General features: G+C 57.5%; 2 protein-coding genes across 6 annotated transcripts in view; one reads left to right on the top strand and one right to left on the bottom strand.

Moving 5' to 3' along the window:
- Nucleotides 1–1,500: 1,500 nt before the first annotated feature.
- Nucleotides 1,501–14,301, top strand: part of HCRTR1 (hypocretin receptor 1) — a 19,194-nt gene continuing 6,393 nt past the window's right edge. The window contains exons 1-9 of one of the 5 annotated variants that reach the window (XM_070595986.1): nucleotides 1,501–1,711; nucleotides 2,631–2,684; nucleotides 2,849–3,183; nucleotides 3,378–3,556; nucleotides 4,741–4,984; nucleotides 5,420–5,535; nucleotides 7,069–7,295; nucleotides 8,312–8,433; nucleotides 10,071–10,922. In XM_070595986.1, the coding sequence (XP_070452087.1) occupies nucleotides 2,656–2,684; nucleotides 2,849–3,183; nucleotides 3,378–3,556; nucleotides 4,741–4,984; nucleotides 5,420–5,535; nucleotides 7,069–7,295; nucleotides 8,312–8,433; nucleotides 10,071–10,261 (1,443 nt within the window). In that variant the 5' untranslated portion in view covers nucleotides 1,501–1,711; nucleotides 2,631–2,655 and the 3' untranslated portion in view covers nucleotides 10,262–10,922. Of the gene's footprint in view, nucleotides 1,712–2,577; nucleotides 2,685–2,768; nucleotides 3,184–3,377; nucleotides 3,557–4,740; nucleotides 4,985–5,419; nucleotides 5,536–7,068; nucleotides 7,296–8,311; nucleotides 8,434–10,070; nucleotides 10,923–14,301 lie in introns of those variants that run through there. The other 4 variants (XM_070595989.1, XM_070595994.1, XM_008538561.2 and 1 more) reach the window with 4 other exon arrangements.
- Nucleotides 13,185–14,301, bottom strand: part of PEF1 (penta-EF-hand domain containing 1) — a 17,909-nt gene continuing 16,792 nt past the window's right edge. The window contains exon 5 of the mRNA XM_008538562.2: nucleotides 13,185–14,185. Coding sequence (XP_008536784.1) covers nucleotides 13,956–14,185 — 230 coding nt within the window. The 3' untranslated portion in view covers nucleotides 13,185–13,955. The remainder of the gene's footprint in view (nucleotides 14,186–14,301) is intronic.

The raw sequence follows: 14,301 nt of genomic DNA, 5'->3' as shown, positions 1-14,301 counted from the left end.
CTCCCTCTGCCAGCTCTCCGGCAGGCAGCACAGAGCTTTGGACCCCCAGGGATGCTATGATCCATCGTCCGCTGTGCAGATGCCGTACCTGCCCAGGGACAGCTCTGCCTTAGGGCGAGCTTCTGTCCTCCCTCCCATTCCGAAGAGGTGAAGGAGTCGCTGACCGGTCCCCTGTGCTGCCCCAGCTCCCCTCCCACACACTGTAGGCCTAACAGCGCATCTCCAGCTCCTTTGAAGAAGGGCTTTGATTTCAACAGTGAAGACGGACATCTCAGGAATCACCTCCCAGGAGGGAGGGAGTCTCCGAGGTAAGAGAGGAGGGTGGGTCTGATGTGTTAGAAAGACCCTGTCCTGAGGCAAGGGACAGCTAAGGCCACTGCCTGATGCCCAGGAGGTCACCCTTCCCTACCTGTGCTTCCTGAGGGGCCCAACCTTTTCACCTGTGCACCTGCTGCTTCCTCTCCCTTGCATCCTACCCCACATTCTTCAGGTCTCCAGGTTCCTGCTCTGGGAAGCCTGTCCTGATGCCCTGGCTGAACTGATCTGTCCTTCTGGGCCCCAAAGCTCCCTGGGCCCCCTCACGGCTCTCCTCACACCACAGAGGATTTGCCTGGCTGTTAGCCCACCTGCCTCCAGCCAGCCTGCTCCCGTCTGGAGGGCAAGGCCCCTCTGTCTGACAAGGGAGGCAGGTCGACCTGGACAGGAGCACAGGCTTCACTCCCAGCTCTGCCTTTGCTGTGTGACCTTGGGCAAGTCACTGAACCACGCGAGCCGAGTATGCTTATCTGTAAAATGGAAATGGTAACAACCACCTCACGGGGTTAATGTGAAGATTAAATGAGATCATGCGTGGCGGGGACTATACAAGTGGCAGCTATATTATTATAGCTCACTGTCTGGCACACAGCTTAGCAAATGTTTGTTGAATTAATCAGGCCCTCTGGCTCCCTCCTTGCCTTCACCTATCGTCCCTGTCTTGGGAGAGAGAAAGTAGGTATGACCAAACAGGATTTGGGGGCAGATAGACTTGCCGGCTGGGAGATGGGCCAGCAGGGCCTTGTGGCATTGCTGGGCACTAGCTGCTCCAGCAGCAGCTGGCGCTTGGCTGGAGGCGGCGCGGGCATCTCTCACCCCTACGACCCACCTGTGCCATCATCCTCATCAGCTAGCGAGGCAGCGAGGAGAGGTGGAGCTGGGATCCACCTCTGCACTGAGGCTCTCCGAAGCTGCCCAGGGCCCACTGGCACACAGTAGGTGCGCTCTGAATGCGGAGCGGCCAGAGGCATAAATGTTGAATGAGGGCGAACGATGTGAATGAACGGATGGACGCATGAATGGAGGTGGGATGGAAGCGTGAAGCTGGGGGCCAGGAGGAACGAGCCTCTCCCTCCGCCCTCCTGGTCTCGGGGCTGGGAGACATGAAGCCGAGACCGGCTGGGGGCTCCCCTCCCCGCCCGGCCCCTCCCGCTCCGGCCCCCCCTCCCCACGGCGCGCAGCCCGGCGGAGCCCGCGCCGAGCCACAGCCCGCGGTGGAGCCGGGGCTCGCGTCCAGCCGAACGCGCCGAGGCAGCGCAGCCTTGGGAGGGGGCTGCCCCGGCCCCCTCCCCGAGCCCCAGCGCCCAGGAGCCCGGCCTTCGGGGCAGGGGGAGAAGTCCCCGGCGCCAGGTCCGGGTACCAGCAGCCGAGGACGCCGGGGTCCCGGAGCCAACAGGTGCGGGGATTGGGGGACCCCCAGGCCTGGGCGGGGGTTCCAAAGGACCCACAGCGGGAGACAAGAGTCTCGGGGGATAATCTGGGTGCTGGGAGGCTGGGTCCCCAGCAGGCTCTGCCCTCCTCCCTACAGAACCCCTAGCGCCCTCACTCCCCCAAGCCCCTGCAGCCCCCCGCAGCCCCCGAGGTGCAGGGGGATCCTGCTTAGGGAGTGGGTCCGCCGGCGCTCGGTGGGGATATGGAGTCCCCTCCCCCTCCCCCAGGGCACCGGCAACCCGCCTACACACGTCCCGGGTCGCCCCTGCCCAGCTGGGGGCGGGAGGGTCGGAGCTAGCGAGGAGGGGCGGGGAGTGAGGCCGGATTTATGAATGGAGAGAGAGGCCTGCGCGCCGGCCCAGCGACCCCTGGCGGCCGCCGGGGCGCACCGCGGCCCCGAGGACTCACGGGGGGACCGGCCGGGCCTGAGGGGCCTGGCTGCTGGGCCTGGGGCTCTCGCCTGGCTCCCAGGGAGGTCTTCAGTTCCTCCCTGCACCCCTCTCCTCACCGCGCACGTGTGTGTGTGTCTCACCGGCGAGGGTCTGGCCGACCTGGTGGGCGGGGTCTGGGTCTCCAACACGGCCCTCGACCATTTTTTCAATCAAAACTTCAGGCCTGTGAACTGACTCGGGAGAGAACATATGCAATCGGGATGGCTTCCCCTCCCAATCTGTGGTGTTCGGTGGATTCAGACAGACCTGGTATAGCAGCTTTGTGGCCTTGAGGAAGGGGCTCAACCTCTCTGAGCTACCATCTCCCCGTCGGAAGGCAGAGTTCCCTGATAAGGGTAACCAGCAACGGCCGGGAAGCCGGCGTCCCGCGCCAGTTTCTGGGCAAAGCACTTGGTGTGCTTTAGAGCTCATTATTCCTCACCGCGGCCCTAGGTACAGTTCTGACTCCATTGGACAGATGGGGAAACCGAGGCTGAAAGGGGCGCGGTAAGTTACCCAGGAGTAGCTTGTGTGGACTTGGGATGCAAGCCAGGTCTGTCTTTGTCCACTGATAACCCACACCACTGTGAGAATTAAGAGGGAGCTTATATGCAAATACCTGGCGCACTCCCTGATGTTTCCTGTCTTCCTTCCTCCCTCCCTTGCTTCAGGAGGTTTGGGGCTGGGACCCCAAAGACCTGGGTGCAAGACTCTGGGTCCCCTGAGGGAAGCGGGCTGAGGCCGGTCCGGGCTCCCCTCTCTCCGCGGAGCCCAGGATGCCCCTCGTCCGCAGACTCTCCTGAGCTCATGGAGCCCTCAGCCACCCCAGGGGCCCAGACGGGGGTCCCCAGTGGTAGCGCGGAACCGTCCCCGCTCCCTCCCGACTACGAAGACGAGTTTCTCCGCTACCTGTGGCGCGATTATCTGTACCCGAAGCAGTACGAGTGGGTCCTCATTGCAGCCTATGTGGCGGTGTTCCTCGTGGCCCTGGTGGGCAACACGCTGGGTAGGTGTCTGGGTCCCGGTGGTGCGGGGGGGGGGGGGGGGCTTCCCCTGGGGACTGGCAGGGGTCCCGGGCGTCGCCTCTCTCCCCCTCCCCCCAGCCCCTACCTCAGGCCTGCGCTGGTGGTGTGGGGGAGGGGGCTCGCCGGTGGGCGTGGCTCTGCCCTGGCTTCTCCTCATCGTCGCCCCTCCCCGCAGTCTGCCTGGCAGTATGGCGGAACCACCACATGAGGACGGTCACCAACTACTTCATCGTTAACCTGTCCCTGGCCGACGTGCTGGTGACGGCCATCTGCCTGCCGGCCAGCCTGCTGGTGGACATCACTGAGTCCTGGCTCTTTGGCCATGCCCTCTGCAAGGTCATCCCCTACCTACAGGTGAGCTCTGCCCAGGCGGCCCTCGTCATCCCGCTGGCACATCAAGTGTAAAAACCATGGCCTTGCATAGGTCTCAGTGACCCTCAGACTTGCCTTTCAGACAGGACCTGGTGGCTCAGTACCTCTGCAGTGTCATCCTTTACTGTCGGCAAGGGCAGGCCACTAGGCCTGACACTCGAGGACACAGACACAGCCCAACATACTCACACAGAGATCCCCTCCTGGACCACAGACATGCACACAGGCACGTGTGGGCACGTGCACAGTCACCTCCAGGTACATGTACACACAGCGGAGGACAGAGGCACAAGCCTGCAGTGACAAACACAATACACACTGGGCCTGCTTCCTGACCCCAGGGGGGCCGGATTTGAGGGGTCCTGCTGCAGAGTCTCCTCCCCTCCCCTTCCACCCCTGGCCGGGGCCGTCCCTCCCCCCCGCCACTCCCCGTGGTGGAATCAGGATGTGCAGACAGGCTAGCAGGGTGGCAGGAGAGCTGGCTAGAAGGGACCCTCACTTGCATTCCCCGACCCTTTCCCTGTACCCCAGAGGGCAGGGGGGCACTCCTGGAGGCAATGCCCACCTATGCCTCTGGCCTACACTCCTCTCTGCCTCCCAGAATGAGGACTCTTTTTGCTAACAGTCTGGGGAAGGGCTGGCACCCAGGGCAGAGAGAAATGCCTCTTGGATCTCTCAGTTTTGAGGATTTCCACTCAACTGATTAACTCTGGCCCCTCAGAATAAAGACAGGCAGGTGAGGAAATTCACCTCAGGCAAGTTATTTAACCTTTCTGTGCCTCAGTTTCCTCGTCTGTAACATGAGGGTAAGAGTACCCACTTCATGGGGTCATTGTGAGGATAATGAGAACAGTGTCTGGCACATAGTAGGTTCCATAAATGTAAGTTAGTATTCATAGATGTGCCAGGTCTCGAGCTGGACCTTTGCCATCCGTGATTTCACTTCTTCTCACAAGCATCCTGTCAGGTGGATGGTATATTCCCATTCTGCAGATGAGGCTCAGAGAGGGGGTGTGATTTGCCCAAATCTACACAGCCAGTAGCCGGTGGAGTCAGGATTTGCACTGCACCTGGCTCCCTGCTGTTTCTGGGCTGTGAGCCTCATCACTCATCCCACATCTCTGGGTGGCCCCCAAGAGGACTGACCTTATGTCCCTGTGGGGCAGGCCGTGTCTGTGTCAGTGGCAGTGCTGACTCTCAGCTTCATCGCCCTGGACCGCTGGTATGCCATCTGCCACCCGCTGTTGTTCAAGAGCACCGCCCGGCGCGCCCGTGGCTCCATCCTGGGTATCTGGGCTGTGTCACTGGCTGTCATGGTGCCCCAGGCTGCTGTCATGGAATATAGCAGTGTGCTGCCCGAGCTAGCCAACCGTACCCGCCTCTTCTCTGTCTGTGACGAACACTGGGCAGGTAACGGCGGGAGGCTTGGGCTGGCATCGCTGAAGGGGCCCCTCTGGGGCACAGACCCCAGGGCAGGCATCTGTCAGGGTACTTCTGGGGTGGGCACCCCCAGGGTGGGTATCTCCCAAAAGAACACCCTAGAGTGGGCATCTACCAGGTGCACCTCCAGGGTAAGTAACCCCTTGATGGACACCATAGAGCAGGTGTCTTCTGGGGAAACCTCTGGGTGGGCACCTCCTCTAGTGTAGACATCTGCTGGAGTCCCCCCAGGATGGACACCCCCAAGTTGGGCAACTCCCGGGTCTCTAGGCCATGGGGCCTGTACAGGCCCAGCTGCCCCTAGGCCTTGCTTTGGCCCTAGTTGGGGCAGGGTGGCATTGCTAAGCAGAGCAGGCTGCAGGCTCCCAGATTGGGCCCAACCCTTTCATCTCTTGGCCCCTGCAGACGACCTCTATCCCAAGATCTACCACAGTTGCTTCTTCATTGTCACCTACCTGGCCCCGCTGGGCCTCATGGCCATGGCCTATTTCCAGATCTTCCGCAAGCTCTGGGGCCGCCAGGTGAGGCCCACTCTGGTGTCACTGTCTGGGCTGGGAGGGGATAGGGGTCGAAGGGAGTAGACAGTCTTCTGCCTTCAGAACATGCCATCCTGGCTGCAACCAGAGAGAGGCAAGGCTCAGGGACACGTCAGACCTGAGGCAGAAAGTGCTAGCACCGAGCCTGGAACCTAATGGTGCTTGAGGCCATTCTGATATGGGTCACTGCTGTTTCGGGTACCATGCACTCCCAGCTAGTCTGGCATCCTCTTAACTACCATAAATTACCCCCAACTTAGTATATGAGAAAACTGAGACCCAGAGAGGCAAAGCAACTTCCCCTGAAGCCCTCAGCCAGCGAGTGGAAGATCGGGGACTGAAACCCAGCTGTGGGGGATTCCGCTGCTCAGTTCAGTGCCACAGCAATAATAGAAATAGCAGCTCCATGTGCTTGCCAAATTAGGCACTTTGCACGCAACATCTTCACAGCTGTCTAACCAAAGAAGCAAGACTACTCACTTTACAAATGCTGAGTAAGGACAGCCAACTTGCCAAAGCTGACGACTGGCAGAGCCTTTTGGGTTCCAGGGTCTGCCTTCTTTCCTCCATTACGCACTAACCCACAGCAGGTTTTGTGGGTTTTGGTGTTGTTTTTATTTGCAGGGGGAGGGGGGTTTAGGGGCCCTTGGCACTAGCGGGAGTGAGTCCTGGGTCAGTGCCCGGGCAGCGAGAGGATGCAGGCCAGAACATGACCAGCCTTGTAGTCCACTAACACTTGCCATCTGCTCCTCATAGACCCCCAGTCAAGATGGCAGGAGTCGCTATCCTCATCTGACAGACAGGAAACTAAGTCTCAGAAAAGGAAAGTGAGTTGACCAAAGTCACATAGTTCATGAATGGCTGAGCTGGCCCTAGACCCCATCTCCTGAATTCTAGCCCCGTGCCCCTCTGTTGTGGGGTGATTCAGGTGTCCAGTGCTGGGAGGGGCTTCCAGGCTATCTGTGGCTGTTCCAGGAGCCTGGAACCATTGTAGGCTTATGGGCACCAATCTGGGCTGTGCCCTGTGCTCTGAGGTCCAAGCCATTCTGCTGCCCACCTGCTCACCCCTTGCTGAGGCCTCCCCACAGACAGCCACGGGCCAGGGTGAGACAGAACTGGCCCCCTGCCCCCACCCCCAAGCATGGAGGTGGTGATTAAAGGAGGATGGACGGAGAGCAGGAAGGATGCTCAGGGCCCCCTGTGGCCTGGGGCCTTGTCAAGGGTCCCCTGCCTCTCTCTGTTGCAGTTGCCTCCTCTATAACTAAGGGCCAATAACAGCTTCCCAGAAGGCCCACTGGAGGTGGTCTGAGAGTGAGCTAAGGGAAAGTAAAAGAACATTGTTCAGTCTCAGTCCAGAGTCTTGGTCTTTATCGTGAATACTAGGTTCCTTCCTACTGCAAGGGTTTGTTCCCTTCACCTACCTTCTGCCCCAGGGTCCAGCCCAGAGCAGGGCCCAGCAAAGAACCATTCCCCCAGGAAACTCCACCCACCGCTGCTGTCTCTGTGTGCGCTGGACAGATCCCCGGCACCACCTCGGCCCTCGTGAGGAAGTGGAAGCAGCCCTCAGACCAGTCGGAGGACCAGGGGCAGGGCCTGAGTGCGAAGCCCCAGCCTCGGGCCCGCGCCTTCCTGGCCGAGGTGAAGCAGATGCAAGCTCGGAGGAAGACGGCCAAGATGCTGATGGTGGTGCTGCTGGTCTTCGCCCTCTGCTACCTGCCCATCAGTGTCCTCAATGTCCTCAAGAGGTGAGGGCATGCAGAGAGCTCGGGGGTGGGGTCAGAAGGAGGAGGTCTCTCTGCTTTGGAAAAAGACCAGGCTCTATCGCTCATCCACTGTGTAACCTTGGGACAGGTCCTTTCTCTTCTCTGAGCCTCAATCTCCTCATGTGTAAAATGTAAATAATGACAGTCCTGGCCTCCTTGGGCTGTTGTGAAAATGCATTCACTCAATCATCAGATGGCAGGGGCTGGGGACACAGTGCACAGGAGCACAAGTCAAGTCCCTGCCTTCATGGAGCTTACACCTAGCAGGAGAGAGAAATAAATACACGTATCATGATGTCAGGCAGTGATAATTGCTCTGAAGAAAAATAAAATGGGGAAAGAGGTTAGAAAGTGACAGTGACAGAGATTGGATTGTTTTTTACAAATCTTTTTTTCGATATAATGTTTTTTTTAAAAAAGGCCTCTCTGAGGAAGTGACATTTAAGACGTGAAGGAAGGGAGGGACCAAGCCCTGCAAGTGTCTGGAGGAACAGCCCTCTAAGCAGAGGGAACACAGGGCCTAGCAAGTGAGAGGCTACCAGGTGCCAGGAAAGAACGTGGGCTAGTTGACATGAGACGATGTCAGTGTGAGTTTGTGCTTGGCTACTTTCTGGCTGTGTGATCTTGGGCATGTCACTTTACTTCTCTGAGCCTCTGTTTCCCTATTTGAAAAATGGATGATGTCTGTGACTCATCATGTTGCTATGAGGATGGATGAGAAAGTGGATGGGGAGCCCCAGGGGATCCGAGAGCAGTGACTGAGCAGATGTACTTGCTGCTAGATACCCCTGGGCCCACTGAGTCATACTGTCTGTGCTCAAGAACCCAACTGTGGTCAAGACCCCAGACCCAGAGGCCTAGGAAAGGGCCTCCTGGTGGACGGAAGTGGGCGGTAGGAACTCTTGTACTTTGCAGCCCTGCAGCTTGAGTTCTATGAGCAACACCACAGAAACACACACATGGACAGCACTTCTCACTGTCCTGCCTCCTTGTCCTAGGGTCTTTGGGATGTTCCGCCAAGCCAGCGACCGAGAAGCCGTCTACGCTTGCTTTACCTTCTCCCACTGGCTGGTGTATGCCAACAGCGCCGCCAACCCCATCATCTACAACTTCCTCAGCGGTGAGTGGGCTGGGCAGGCAGAGGGACGGAGGGTGGCCACAGTCCCTGGGATAGTGGTCTTCCCATCCGCAAACCAGGCTAAATAAAGGATGGGGGGAAGGATATACCTGCTCCCCCATGGGGGATCATGACCTTCCTCTGGGAACTCCCACTCAGGCAGAAGACTCGGCCCCACCCAAGAGGTCTGGTCTGAGTGGGAGACAGGCCACATTCCCAACAGTGGCCAAAGAAAGCGGACCGGCACCTAGGAGCTAGTGTTGCAGATTATGCAGACCAGTAAGCGGGTAGGAAGGGCAGGGAGTCGGCCAGCTCATCCCCACCCCTGCCTGGTGCATGCACAGCAGGACCTCCAATCAGCCCGTCTGGTCAACACAGGCTTCAGAGGGTGCCAGGGCCAGGAGCCCCTGCCTAAGGGGATGACTGCATAATTGAGGCATCAGGGGTAAGGGAGGTCACCAGCTCAGGCAGCCAGGACCAGGAAGGGGTGCATGGTGCATGCCCAGCTAGACATGCACTGGCAGACTGGCCAGAATTTTGGGGGCTGTCCCTGACTTCACCTGCCTCCAGCAGCAGCCCTGACACTCTCTCCTCTGGAAGTCCAGGCATCCCCGGTCCCCCACCCCACCCCAGGCCTCCTCTCCCAGCTGTACCACGGCTCCCATCCCCTCCCTCCACCTCCCAGCCTCAGGGTGGTAATGCCCACCCTCCGCTCGGCTCAGCAGAAGTGTGACTCACCAGACCTCTGACTTTAGGACTAGGCCTAAAGAGCTGGTCCAGAGGACTGTTCAAGCCTGGACACAATCTTTGAGCAAAGGTTGAAAGGTTAAAGAAGGGGCCAGGGGTCAATACTATAACCCTCACTGAGACTCGAAATTACTCAACAAAGGCTAGCCAGATGGTTTCCAGCTCAGAGGAGAGAACAGAAGAGATGAGCGCTTTGGGGGAGGAAACGTCAGACAGACTTCCTGATGTGCGCTCCTCTGTTGGGTCTACATTTACTGAGCACCTACTGTATGCTTGGCTCTCCAGAGAGGCTGGCAGGATGATGAAACATGGAGGAGGTTTCAGTTCCAGACAAAATCTCTGTCTCCCTGGTGTCCCTCGGCTGAACCAGGCAGCTGTGGTCATCTCTCCTTCCCCACTCTGTCCTCCCCTTTAAGCAAAGGGCTTTGGAATTAGAACCGGGTCCAACTTCTGGCCTGGGCAAGCCACTGCACCTCTGTGTGTCTCATCTGTGAAGTGAGGATGAAGGACTCCAGCCACTCAAGGGGTGGGGATGAGCTGGGAGACAAGCTCAGGCACCTGGCATAGTGCCTTATGCGAAGGCTGCTGCTGCTGTCATTTTCATCACCCTGGGGCAGAGACGGGGAAAGCCTAGCCACAGATGGTGAGCCCTGGGCCCCTCCACGTACACGGCAAGGAGGGCAGAGGCGACCTGAGGCCCTAGAGCCAGACACCACGTTTTGAGGCAAAGAATCAGATGAAAATTGAGTTTCTCCTTGGGAGCCTGCTCTGGGGCCTCTGTCCTCGTTCTCCCGGGCAGCTTGGGTGGAGCTGCGTGGGTGTCCCTGGGCCCAAGGGACAGCCCTCCGTGCTGCATCCAGCTCCTTATGGCTGTCTTCTGTCTCCCAACCAAGGCAAATTCCGGGAGCAGTTTAAGGCTGCCTTCTCCTGCTGCCTGCCTGGCCTGGGTCCCTGCAGCTCTCTGAAGGCCCCCAGCCCCCGCTCCTCTGCTAGCCACAAGTCCCTGTCCTTGCAGAGCCGATGTTCCGTCTCCAAGGTCTCGGAGCATGTGGTGCTCACCAGCGTCACCACAGTGCTGCCCTAAGTGAGGACTGCCCTGGTGGCTCCAGGCAGTACAAACTGTTCCCAGCTGGGCTGTTCCTCTGGCTCCTGGGGGACCCATCTCTACTCCTGTGGAAAGACTGCTGGATGTAGTCGAGGCTGGGGCTCCAGTCCTGGTTTACTGCCTGTTTGACTCTGGGCAAGTCACTTCCCTTCTCTGAGCTGTGTCCCCTAAGCAGGAGTGATGTGAGGATTAAGCGTGCTCAAGAAAATGGAAAGCTCTTTGTAAACCGTAGAGTATGGTGGACAAGATTCTCACTGTAGTCGTCTTACTTGGCCATCCCTCACAGTACTATCCGTCCCCATCATCCTTCCAGAGCTTGGCCTTCCTCCCAAAGACCCTCTCCTACCCAATTACAGGCCTTCCCCTGAGTCTGCTGTAAGGGTCCCAGCAGGCATTTCCATCTGGCCCAGTGGCTCCTTAAAGCTCGGGCTGCACTTGCCAGCTACTCTGAGGTCTGTGTGAGCTAATCTAGGCTCGGCCCATCCCCAGGGGGAACACAGCCCCACCCTCACCAGGTGCCAACTGCACGCACCATAGACTGAACCCTGTTGGCTTTGTGGTGTGATAAAACTCTCCATGTGGCCATTTGGCATGGAGGCCAGCAGCCTGACGCAATTGTAATTAAAAGCCTGGCACCGAACGTTCCCTTTCCTTGTCATTGCACAAAATCTGTGCTGCTTAGGTTAGGAGTGAGAAGGTAGGGATGCTGGGGAGGGGAGAAGACATGGCAGCACTGGGATGCTGTTCTCTGCTGACCACTCCCGCCTCCCATCCCCAACACTCCAGGCCGATGGGCTGCTAGCCAGGCCTCAGAGTGTACGTGGGGCTGCCTCCTCAGGCAGTGCCCAACCTCTGATCCCAGGCCCTCGACCTTGACACATCTGTCTGCTCACCGGCCCAGCAGCCTATGGAAGGTAAGGGGGTAGGGTGGGCACACAGTGGGGTTAGAAGACTGATTATCACCTTCACCTTCTTGGAAATCAGGGCTTGCATTTATTTTCTACGAACTCACAATATAAAGACAAAGCCAGAGACTTGGCTAGACATGCTCCGCCTGCCACCAAGAGGATTAGGGACTGCCAGAGGCCCTGATCCTTGGTGCCAGAGCAGGAGGTGCAATGAAGCACTACTCTTCTGAGAGAAGCGGGAGACATCTGGCAGAGCCAGCTTGGCCATGCGCACCACCCGGTCTGCTTAACTTGATTAATGGGGCTGCGGGTTCCTTCTGACCTCACCCGTCAGGAAGTGGGGCAAACCATGGTCCTGGCAGGGGCCCAGCCCAGGAATGCATAAGCACCCCTCTTCTTAGGCACCACACTTTATCCAGAGCGAGTGGAAGGCGTGGTCTAAGTATGTCATCCCACTCTCCACATGGCTCACCAGCCCAGCTCTCACGGACACTTCTACAGATGTGCAGTTGGTGCCAGGCAGGATGGGCTGTCCTGCCCATACCACACTCCTGCTGACCTTAGGATCCAAAGCTGTTGGGAAATTTTGTAGCCAGGCTTGCAGGTGCAGAGTGCCACATGAGGTGAGGGCTGGTCCCAAGCTCAGAACCAACCATGCCCACAAGGACCAACCCAGGCACTGGGCTCCTCAGGCCTTGCTGGGCACAAGGGCGAGAGACGATGATGGGCACAGTTTTAAAGACAGATTTCAGTAGACACTGGGCTCAGTGGGAGCAAAGAAATAACAGAAGATTCCCCTAAGGTTACAGTGCTACTCTGCTCTGCTGGTTGAACCCAGCACCACAGTAGGCCTCAGGCTGCCATTTTGGGGGACTGGTGAAAATTCAGGGGAGGTGATCAGGATGCCAAGGGGAGTGATGCCCAGTGAAGAGTTGCTGAAGAGCCTGGGACTGTCCAGCCTAGGGAAGGGAGGACTTGGGGGGAAATGTGGTGGCAGGTTCTAGATATCTAGAGGGTTGACATGCAAAAAGGGGTGATGTATGTTCTGGATAGCCCAAGAGAGAAAACCATAGCAAATGGGTGGTGTTTTCAAGGTGGCAGGATTTGGAATCCACATCAGGAAGAAATTTCTACCAGTCAAGAGGAAGTGGGCTGCCTGGAAATGCACTGAGTTGTCACTGGAGCCTGGCAAGCAGAGGCCAGATGCACTGGGGGGCCATGGAGAAGAGTCTGGCTCCGGATGGAGGCTGGCCTCTGGGAATGGATGCCATCTAATTCTAGGATCCCAGCACTACAGAGAATGGGGCTGACGTGGCTGAGCCTGACAAACCTGGTGGGCCTCACTGAGCTGCCAACAGTCATAGCTACTTCCCCGGACCCCCCAGTGCAGGGAGTGGTGCCGTGATCAGGGCCCGGAGTTCTTATCTTCACCCCCCAAAGCAAAAGGATTCTCATCACACCATTACCCATATAAGGTCCCCCAGGCAAACCGGAATGTCTGGTGTCTTGACTTTTGATTGAAATTTGTCAGACCACCATAGACATTCAGAGCAGACTGGTTATCATGCCGATCTGAAAATCCAGCTGGCAAGTACAGATGTCTGTGCTTAATAAAAATGGGGGAGAAGTTATGACTTAATAAATGCAGTTGGTCTGGGAGATAAAACTAGGGCTTGAGATAATAAAAAGGCCATGCTGTAAAAAGCGTGGGGTGGCTACTTCCAGGCCAGAATGCCAGCCCGAAAACTGTTATAAAACACACAATCAGCTTCTTGTGCTGACCCCCAGCCCGTACTGAACTGAACCTGGCAGACCCCTACTTCACCCTGGTAAATAAGAGCAGCCCCGTGTAGACCATGTCCCCCGGAGCTGCTTCTTTCTGCATGGCGTGGTATACAGTATGTACTTAAATACTTGTCGAACGAAAGAATGGTGACTGAATGGATAAGCATATGAACCTGTGGCTGGGAAGGTGTGGTGGAAAAACACGGAACTTTATATTTTTTCTATTTTTATTGAAGCTTACAGTTTCACTGAACTTTTGGCCCCAAATGGAAAAACCACAAATAAAAAAAAAAAGCATTGGCAGTGGGAGGTGGCAACTGTCCCTGGGGACGAAGTCAAGCAGAAAATGGCAGGCAAGAGAGGGGTCCAAGCTGCAGAGGGCAGTAGCCTGGCCAAAGATACCCAGAGAGCAGACTGTCCCAACTCCCCAAGCAGGGACAGCCCCCAGGCAGCTAGAAGTGAACACACACACGGATTTATGGGCATGGGGGTGGCGGAATCCAAGCCACTGGTCCCGAGAGCAAACCTCTCTCATGCTTGGTCAGATTCTACCTCTGGAGAAACTGGGTTCATCTGACAAGACAGCATGGGTGAGGGAACACAGGTGGGAATGGTAAGAGGCCCATGAATACTCACCACTGGCCTCAGGGCACAGAAGGGAAAGCTAGAAGCTGGAGCCCAGCCTAACACTGGACATGAATGCCATTGCAATGACTGGCATCTCCTGCTCCTGGTGCAAGGCTGTGCCATTTAAATGCTCAGGACTGTAAGGAGACTCAACTTCCAGGCCTCTCCTAGGTCAGGCCCTACCTGTGTGGCCTCCACTCAGGTCCCCACTCTGTGGCAGCTATGACGCAGGGCTCCCAGCCTTCTTTGGGAATAGTGCTGCATCAGGCAAGGGAGAATCTTTTTCTAGGAGAGGCAGGAAAAGAAGAGAGGCCCACATGCTTCTCCCACTCTAAGGAGCCAGATGGGCTGGGTCATAGCATCCGAGAAGCTGTCATGGTGACGAAGTCCTCAAAGCTGAGCCGAATGTTGCCCTGCACAGCTGTGTCCTTCTCCCGGAAGGCCTCGGTCAGCACCTGCAGCTGGGTGCACACCTGGATGAAGCGATCCAGCTGCATGGCGGGATTGGCGGAGCGCGGGCAGTAGCGGGAGACCAGGAGCTGGGTGAACTGGGGGCTCAGGTTGTAGCCCATTTGGGTCAGAGCTGGAGAGGAGGGGCACACAGAGCACACACAAAAACCTGCCATGAGCACCGCCATCGACCAGCGCCATGGAGCACCGCAGCTCAGGGGACTTTGAGGGAATGGGATCAGCATGGAA

Source organism: Equus przewalskii, chromosome 2, assembly GCF_037783145.1.
Source record: "Equus przewalskii isolate Varuska chromosome 2, EquPr2, whole genome shotgun sequence".
In the NCBI taxonomy this organism is placed as follows: domain Eukaryota; kingdom Metazoa; phylum Chordata; class Mammalia; order Perissodactyla; family Equidae; genus Equus; species Equus przewalskii.
This window is presented reverse-complemented; position numbering and strand designations above follow the sequence as displayed.